Source organism: Salmo salar, chromosome ssa15 (genome assembly GCF_905237065.1).
Source record: "Salmo salar chromosome ssa15, Ssal_v3.1, whole genome shotgun sequence".
In the NCBI taxonomy this organism is placed as follows: Eukaryota; Metazoa; Chordata; class Actinopteri; order Salmoniformes; family Salmonidae; genus Salmo; species Salmo salar.
The window spans coordinates 630000-639999 of NC_059456.1; the positions used below are offsets into that span (position 1 = coordinate 630000).

At 43.2% G+C, this 10000-nt stretch overlaps 1 protein-coding gene across 2 annotated transcripts in view; it reads right to left on the reverse strand.

Moving 5' to 3' along the window:
• Positions 1-10000, reverse strand: part of LOC106592780 (kremen protein 1) — a 125627-nt gene that overhangs the window by 26660 nt on the left and 88967 nt on the right. For both annotated transcript variants that reach the window (XM_045695274.1, XM_045695275.1), the window contains exons 5-8: positions 3475-3628; positions 1840-1949; positions 1512-1607; positions 983-1109 (exon numbers count right to left, since the gene is read on the reverse strand). In XM_045695274.1, the coding sequence (XP_045551230.1) occupies positions 983-1109; positions 1512-1607; positions 1840-1949; positions 3475-3628 (487 nt within the window). The remainder of the gene's footprint in view (positions 1-982; positions 1110-1511; positions 1608-1839; positions 1950-3474; positions 3629-10000) is intronic.

Below are 10000 nucleotides of genomic sequence, written 5' to 3' on the forward strand. Positions count from 1 at the left end.
GACCTGAAACAATAGTGGATGTTTACAACAGTTTGGTCTAAACAGAGAATTTCTATTTATCAGTAAATACTTTGATTCTATTATGAGTGTGTGATAAAAATGTGTGTTCAGATTGAGAGGTGACGTGTACATCAATAGAAAATAAAGATAGTGATGTGTTAATAAAATACACCGATATAGCAGCATCATTAATGGAGTGCACAATAACAACAGATAGAATAGAAGCAATGCTTGCTATGCAACAACATGCACCCTGTGAATTAGTATGTTTTCCTAGAAAAACAAAACATTTAAATATGCAACACCAATATCACCTGCTGCTGTGAGGCATTGGCTAGCAAATGAGAAGAGAAAAGGTGCCTGCCAGCGGCATTGTTTGGAGTCTCCCCTGCCTGTCTTCCCCCCTCTACCTCTCGCTGTGTGTGTGTGGTGTGTGTGTGTGTGTGGGTGTGTGTGGTGTGCGGGCGGGCGGGCGGATGTTCAGGCGGGTGGTGTGGTTGCTATGCAAAACCCTGCCATGGACCCAGGATGTCAGCCTGCACCTGTTCATGCACATTATAACTACCGGAGAGAAATGAGAAATGTATTTCTTCATGTGGTTCTCTGTGTGTGTCTATGTGGTTCAGTCGGTGTTCTGCTGGGACTGAAATCATTCAGAGAGAGAGATCTGGAAATGATTATCTCCTCTGCTATCTTAGCTACTATAAAAACTTACTTTGTTTTTGTACAACTGTCACAATTGTTTAGACAACCTCCAAACAACCTCTGTGTGGGTGATATCATGTTGATGACCAGATTTGAGAACAATACCTGAAACCTACTCTGACAGGGAGTTTGAATAGAACGTCACCTGTTGATTTTACTAGTAAAAATCCCTAGCTACAGCATGTCTACATGTCTCTTACCTTGATATGTGACAGCAAACCCTGTGTCTGGTTGGTTCGGCGTGTCTGTGTCTGTGTCTGTGTGTGTGTAAACCCACCTTGATACGTGACAGCGAAGCCCTGTGCCTGGTTGGTTCGGTCTGAGTAGAAGTAGAGGATAACAAAGTCTCCAGTGACGTTGACCAGCTCCCGGGGAGGGGTACGGCCGTCAAACCTCGCCACCACCTGATCAATCAACCAATAAATAAATCAACCAATCAACCAAACCAACCAAACCAACCAATCCACCAATCAACCAATCGATCAACCAACCAACCAACCGATCAACCAATCGATCAATCAACCAATCAATCAATCAACCAATCAACCAATCAACCAAACCAACCAATCCACCAATCGATCAACCAACCAACCAACCAACCAACCAACCGATCAACCAATCGATCAATCAACCAATCAATCAATCAACCAATCAACCAATCAACCAAACTTTATTTTGTAACGTATAGCACATGTCATACAAGGAAGCAATACAACATACTTCACAGCACAAATACATAAATACAATGACTAATAGAGATAAATAAATACTATTGGAGATAATAAAAGGAGGGTAATAACAACTACCTGGTTGGTGTAGCCGTCCAGTAGTTCAACCATGTCTGTCTGGTCCGAGATGTCAAAGAAGGTGAAGTTGAACAGGATCACGGAGGCTCCAGGGACCTAATAATAATAATTAGACATATAGAAACCATATATTATTAATACACATTTATATCATTATATATAGCTTTACAATAGGTTTTATATATAGCTTTACAATACAATTTACAATAGGTAAGAAACTGAAGAAAAAAAACAACGCAGCATTCAAAACAAAACAGCAAACTAAAGGACTGGGATATTGGGTAGGATAGAGGCCTTAACAGTAAAAGAGTAAAGATCCAAGACGTACCTGGACAGTCCAGTAGCAAACCCTCCCGGCCCCATACTTATCAGGGAAGTCAGGGGAGTAGACCACTCCAGAGGGAGCAGAGTAGTTACCCCCGCATGCCCCCACTCGAGCTGGATTTAAACAGCCAGAAAACAGTTGACTTAATAACGGTTTCATTATTGACGTTTGCATTGTGCAAAGTTTCTAAGTCTTTCAGACAAGTGTGTTTGTTTATGTTGTTATAGCGTATAGCTGTTCTGTTGTGTATTTGATGTTTTATGTGGACCCCAGGAAGAGTAGCTGCTGCATGTGCAGTAGCTAATGGGGATCCTATTCAACTAAACTAAACCCTGTCTTACAACTCACCCCAGTGACTCATATGTAAACTAAACCCTGTCTTACAACTCACCCCAGTGACTGATATGTAAACTAAACCCTGTCTTACAACTCACCCCAGTGACTCATATGTAAACTAAACCCTGTCTTACAACTCACCCCAGTGACTCATATGTAAACTAAACCCTGTCTTACAACTCACCCTAGTGACTCATATGTAAACTAAACCCTGTCTTACAACTCACCCTAGTGACTCATATGTAAACTAAACCCTGTCTTACAACTCACCCCAGTGACTCATATGTAAACTAAACCCTGTCTTACAACTCACCCTAGTGACTCATATGTAAACTAAACCCTGTTTTACAACTCACCCCAGTGACTCATATGTTGTCAGAGTTATTATAGAAACCACATACAACAAACTCTCTCAATGATGTGGTGGCAGGTAGCCTAGTGGTTAGAGCGTTGGACTTGTAACCAAAAGGTTGCAAGATCAAATCCTCGAGCTGACAAGGTAAAAATCTGTCGCTCTGCCCCTGAACAAGGCAGTTAACCAAACTGTTCCTAGGCCGTCATTGAAAATAAGAATTTGTTGTTAACTGACTTGCTTAGTTAAATATTTTTTTTTTTAAATGATTCAGAGTGGAATGAAGAGTTTAACACATAGTGGAAAGATGAGACTGGAATGAGCAAGACACATTTGATCGTTACTGTAATCATGTTCAGCTGCGAAATCTGTCTCTCATTATCTAGCAGTTGTCTGCCATAAACTGGATGCTTGTGTAGCCTATTAAACAGAAATGTAGCATGTATTGTTCAGCCAAAATCAGCAAACCGTTTTATGACAACAAAGGGAGCAATATAACATTCTCTTCACATGACCGTTCTAATAAGTATGTTTTGAGATGGTGGTACGATCCTTCCATATTGAGTTATCTGACTTCTTTTCAACGTTGGTTCTGAGATCATCTATTCAATGGTTTGTGGAGTATTGATGTGTCAGTTTACTGGAATGTCATCTTTTGAAAATACAGTTTTATTTCTCCATGCACCAGAAAATACTCCACTTTGTACACATTAGGTGAAGCACCATATAACTATTTTGAGCACCATAGAAGCACCGGTGGGAAGTTATAGTTGGTTTAGATCATGTGTAGTGGACAAGACCAGGGCAAATGATCTACTCACTGTCAAACATGGACACAGACCAAAGCAAATGATCTACTCACTGTCAAACATGTACACAGACCGAAGCAAATTATGTCCTACTCACTGTCAAACATGTACACAGACCGAAGCAAATGATGTCCTACTCACTGTCGAAGACGATGATCCATCCATCCCCCCCACAAGGCTGGGTGTGGTCACCGAAACACACGTGGTTGCATTCCATGCTGGGCGCCTTGCCATGGAAACGCAGGTCCAGGTCGTTGCCACAGAAACAGGCATAACCCGACTCCATCCCGGCAAGCTTTGGAACAGAGAGAGAAATGCAAATCAGTCAACAGATTAGAATTTCAAATCTAACTTTATTTGTTTAGCACTTGTGTAACGCTTCACAAGAGGGTCAGGCCTTCCCCTTGATAAAGCACTGAGAAAGAAATAATCATTTCGATGAGAGAAAGAAACAAAAAAAATATATAATAATTAAGAGGAACCAGATTTTAGAGGAGAGCCTGAACCTCCATAGAGCAACACTTATGGAGTGTTACTAGTGCCAACAGAAATGTAACGTGAATCCAATCAGTCCATAAAGTCTGGATAGCAGATAAGCCGGAGCAAGACAGATATGGCACATGATCACAGTTATAGTACCATCTAATGTTAATAGGCTTGCAGAATGATTCCATAACCCCCCCCCCCCAAAAAAGGATTGTTTTTCTGTACAGAAATGAAGTGATTTTAGTGTCTAAAGCCATCAGGCATTTGATGATAATAATGTGGTCTGGTGTAGTTCAGTGCTTCGAGACAAACAGAAACAGTCACTCACTTTCGATATGTCCCAAAAGGCACCCAAACTGTTTCCTATATAGTGCACTACTTTTGACCAGAGCCCTATCGGTCAAAAGTAGTGCATTACATAGGGAATGGAGTGTTATCTGGGATGCAAGGTGACCCTTTGAGTACCATCTAAACATCAGAGGGCTAAATCAACCAGCCTGAAATAGCATGGCCCCTCAGACCGTTTAACCTTCATCTCTTAGTCAAACACAGCAAACATTTCCTAAAGCCGTGCTGCGCTGGGCTGCATTAAAATGAGAGAAAGAACTACAGGGTGAATTCCAAATGGCACTCTGTTCCCTATGTGCCCTCCTCTCCTAGGGCCCTGGACAAAAGTAGTATGCTATAAAGGGAATAGGGTGCCATTTGGGATTTGGATGATAGTCAAAACTCTTTAAGCATGTTGAACTTCCTTCCAGAATTCAGATGGAACCTAGTCATGCTCAGCACCGAGTGTACACACACACACACACACACACACACACACACACACACACACACACACACACACACACACACACACACACACACACACACACACACACACACACACACGCCACTGCTCCAGTGTCTCCCGTTAAAAGAGGACCATTATATAATGTTTCTTCCCATAAATGAATTCATACGAAGGTACAGCATCACTTTCCCTCATTCTGAAAATGGTTACACATGGTTACACAATGGTTACACATGAAGCTGGAATTTATATAGCCAGGATCCTCTGTGTGTGTAAGTGTGTGTGTGTGTCCAACTCTGCCAACCGATCCAAAACTAAAGGCTGTGGGACATGAATCACTGCTTCATCATTACCTATTTATCAGGTAAAAGAGAAACGACTTCGGATGAAAACCCAATGTGAATTCCTTTTGCGTTAGCGAGCAGAAAATGTTTGCTCAGGGCTTCTTAAATCATTGACTGTCTGACTGACTCATGATTGAATATGGTTGTTTGTCATAGTGTAGTCAGTTAAGAGATAGATATGGCGGTCTCAGGCCACATTGCATCACAACACACCATACTACATCACATCACATCAGTGTGATCTGTGGAGAGGGACTGACACGCACACACACAGACAGGCACACACACACACACACGGACTGACTGTCACTGCTCATCAGCGCAGAGGGCGTCTGAGAGATGGGTCTGACCCAGATCTAACCGGATGTGTTCACACACAACACAAACACCTGCCACTGTTTAGTGTAACCATGGTCAGTAGACAATAGAAGACCAGTGTAACCGTGGTCAGTAGACAATAGAAGGCCAGTGTAACCGTGGTCAGTAGACAATAGAAGGCCAGTGTAACCGTGGTCAGTAGACCATAGAAGACCAGTGTAACCGTGGTCAGTAGACAATAGAAGACCAGTGTAACCGTGGTCAGTAGACAATAGAAGGCCAGTGTAACCGTGGTCAGTAGACAATAGAAGGCCAGTGTAACCGTGGTCAGTAGACAATAGAAGACCAGTGTAACCGTGGTCAGTAGACAATAGAAGGCCAGTGTAACCGTGGTCAGTAGACAATAGAAGGCCAGTGTAACCGTGGTCAGTAGACAATAGAAGACCAGTGTAACCGTGGTCAGTAGACAATAGAAGACCAGTGTAACCGTGGTCAGTAGACAATAGAAGACCAGTGTAACCGTGGTCAGTAGACAATAGAAGGCCAGTGTAACCGTGGTCAGTAGACAATAGAAGACCAGTGTAACCGTGGTCAGTAGACAATAGAAGACCAGTGTAACCGTGGTCAGTAGACAATAGAAGGCCAGTGTAACCGTGGTCAGTAGACAATAGAAGGCCAGTGTAACCGTGGTCAGTAGACAATAGAAGACCAGTGTAACCGTGGTCAGTAGACAATAGAAGACCAGTGTAACCGTGGTCAGTAGACAATAGAAGGCCAGTGTAACCGTGGTCAGTAGACAATAGAAGGCCAGTGTAACCGTGGTCAGTAGACAATAGAAGGCCAGTGTAACCGTGGTCAGTAGACAATAGAAGGCCAGTGTAACCGTGGTCAGTAGACAATAGAAGGCCAGTGTAACCGTGGTCAGTAGACAATAGAAGACCAGTGTAACCGTGGTCAGTAGACAATAGAAGGCCAGTGTAACCGTGGTCAGTAGACAATAGAAGACCAGTGTAACCGTGGTCAGTAGACAATAGAAGGCCAGTGTAACCGTGGTCAGTAGACAATAGAAGACCAGTGTAACCGTGGTCAGTAGACAATAGAAGGCCAGTGTAACCGTGGTCAGTAGACAATAGAAGGCCAGTGTAACCGTGGTCAGTAGACAATAGAAGGCCAGTGTAACCGTGGTCAGTAGACAATAGAAGGCCAGTGTAACCGTGGTCAGTAGACAATAGAAGACCAGTGTAACCGTGGTCAGTAGACAATAGAAGACCAGTGTAACCGTGGTCAGTAGACAATAGAAGGCCAGTGTAACCGTGGTCAGTAGACAATAGAAGACCAGTGTAACCGTGGTCAGTAGACAATAGAAGACCAGTGTAACCGTGGTCAGTAGACAATAGAAGACCAGTGTAACCGTGGTCAGTAGACAATAGAAGACCAGTGTAACCGTGGTCAGTAGACAATAGAAGGCCAGTGTAACCGTGGTCAGTAGACAATAGAAGACCAGTGTAACCGTGGTCAGTAGACAATAGAAGACCAGTGTAACCGTGGTCAGTAGACAATAGAAGGCCAGTGTAACCGTGGTCAGTAGACAATAGAAGACCAGTGTAACCGTGGTCAGTAGACAATAGAAGACCAGTGTAACCGTGGTCAGTAGACAATAGAAGGCCAGTGTAACCGTGGTCAGTAGACAATAGAAGGCCAGTGTAACCGTGGTCAGTAGACAATAGAAGGCCAGTGTAACCGTGGTCAGTAGACAATAGAAGGCCAGTGTAACCGTGGTCAGTAGACAATAGAAGGCCAGTGTAACCGTGTTCAGTAGACAATAGAAGGCCAGTGTAACCGTGGTCAGTAGACAATAGAAGGCCAGTGTAACCGTGGTCAGTAGACAATAGAAGGCCAGTGTAACCGTGGTCAGTAGACAATAGAAGGCCAGTGTAACCGTGGTCAGTAGACAATAGAAGACCAGTGTAACCGTGGTCAGTAGACAATAGAAGGCCAGTGTAACCGTGGTCAGTAGACAATAGAAGACCAGTGTAACCGTGGTCAGTAGACAATAGAAGACCAGTGTAACCGTGGTCAGTAGACAATAGAAGGCCAGTGTAACCGTGGTCAGTAGACAATAGAAGACCAGTGTAACCGTGGTCAGTAGACAATAGAAGGCCAGTGTAACCGTGGTCAGTAGACAATAGAAGGCCAGTGTAACCGTGGTCAGTAGACAATAGAAGACCAGTGTAACCGTGGTCAGTAGACAATAGAAGACCAGTGTAATCGTGGTCAGTAGACAATAGAAGGCCAGTGTAACCGTGGTCAGTAGACAATAGAAGGCCAGTGTAACCGTGGTCAGTAGACAATAGAAGACCAGTGTAACCGTGGTCAGTAGACAATAGAAGGCCAGTGTAACCGTGGTCAGTAGACAATAGAAGGCCAGTGTAACCATGGTCAGTAGACAATAGAAGGCCAGTGTAACCGTGTTCAGTAGACAATAGAAGGCCAGTGTAACCGTGGTCAGTAGTCAATAGAAGGCCAGTGTAACCGTGGTCAGTAGACAATAGAAGGCCAGTGTAACCATGGTCAGCACCAGTGAGACCATACATTTTCAGCTGTCTGTTATGCGTCGTCATTTGATGCGTCACTGAATTCATTTGAAATGTGAGGATGGTTAAAAACAGATATTCAGAGTCTAGAACAGTGGTCACCAACCAGTCGATCGCGATCGACTTGTCGATCTCCAAGGCATTTCTAGTCGATCGCCAAACATTTCTGTAAAAAACCCAACGATAAAGCCTTGTGTTCCTATTTTTTTATTAGTGTCGAGCTGTTGGTGATAGGTGCAGCCAATTCAGCTGCCCTGCGCGCCAGGTAGGCAAACTGTTGCCATTTCATGTGTCTGAAGGTACAAACTCTGCCTTCCCGGTGGGCCTGGAGAGAAAGTCAAGTGCACGATGCCTCCGCTGGCCAATCAGACTGCTCAGATGACCGAGTCTGCAGTAACGTAGGAGTCATAACACGGAACCCAAAGCGGCTGTGCGCGTGCGCCATAGTGCATAAATGTATTTTGTCCCCCCACACCAAACGCGATCACGACACGCAGGTTAAAATATCAAAACCAACTCTGAACCAATTATATTAATTTGGGGACAGGTCGAAAAGCATTAAACATTTATGGCATTTTAGCTAGCTAGCTTGCACTTGCTAGCTAACTTGTCCTATTTAGCTAGCTTGCTGTTACTAGATAATTTGTCCTGAGATATTAACATTGAGTTATTATTTTACCTGAAATGCACAAGGTCCTCTACTCCGCCAATTAATCCACACATAAAACGGTCAACCGAAACGTTTCTAGTCATCTCTCTTCCTTCCAGGCTTTTTCTTCTCTTGACTTTATATTGCGATTGGCAACTTTCATAAATTAGGTGCATTACCGCCACTGACCTCGTTCGTCTTTCAGTCACCCAAATGGGTTTAACCAATGAGGAGATGTGGTATGTGGGTACCTGCTTCTATAAACCAATGAGGATATGGGAGAGGCAGGACTTGCAGCGCGATCTGCGTCACAAATATAACTGACCTCTATTTTAGCCCTTGGCAACGCAGACACTCGTTGGCAAGTGCGAGCAGTGTGGGTGCAATAATTGAATAATATAGATTTCTAAATTTATTTTGCAATGCTCGCGCACGCGATGCGAGCGTTGTAGTCAGGGTGTTAGGTTTCACAGGAGAACAAAGGAACCTCTTCTCCATCATAGAACTTGAGAACTGAACAATGTCTATGTTTTGGAGAATGTGTACACAGTCGGGGGAGAATCAAGCTACGACCGGTCCATTTCATTTAATGTTTGTGAAACTCGAGAGACAATACAGCCACATTACCATAACTTTGTTTATACAAGTCTCAGTTGTGAGGCTTGCATCTAATTGTTGTATAAAATGAATGAGTAAAGATAAAACTATTTGTGAAATGATGTAATGTGATTATAAACTGTTTAATGAAGGAAACTCCAATTTCCTTTGGAGTTTAACTAAGTCATTGGCCCGCCCCATGAGCACAGACATTGATCTGGGACAGCCCTTTCCTACTGTTCTGGATATAATCCCCACCTTGGGAATTTCCCTGGAGACCAAGCCTACCTCGATTACCGAGAGGGCTAAGGTTTGAGTAGAGACCATAAAACCTGAGTATAAGCTAAGGTTGTAATGGTTGTTGAAACTCTGAGACTATCGATACAGACAGAATAAGAGCAAATCTTCGATATTAATTACTGGTCTGCAGCTAGGAATTGTGTACCATTGAATGCGAAGGCTGACAACTGCCCAAAAATCTATTCTATAAGAACATTTCTGAATGGGACTCTGAAGTATCCATTCTAACCACAAAAGACGAGCAGATGAACTTCCAACAGAAAGAAGGACGATTCCAACAGAGATCACGACGACACCCTGAGCGTAAATATATATATTGATTGCAATTATTCCCTGAATGAGTGAGCGTTCAGGTGCAAAGGGTTAGTATTTCAATTGTTATAATTATCAACTGTGTAGTGTCTTTTGTCTTTCCCGCCCTTCTCGGTACCTTTGTCTACCATATCGGTTTAGCACACTAGGGCACATCCCCTATCATTTCCCTGTAACCATATCTACTTTATTTGTATGGTGATGCATTTCTGTGATTATTTAGTAAGTTAATAAATAAATGATTTTGACAATTGATGTATTGATGACTCAT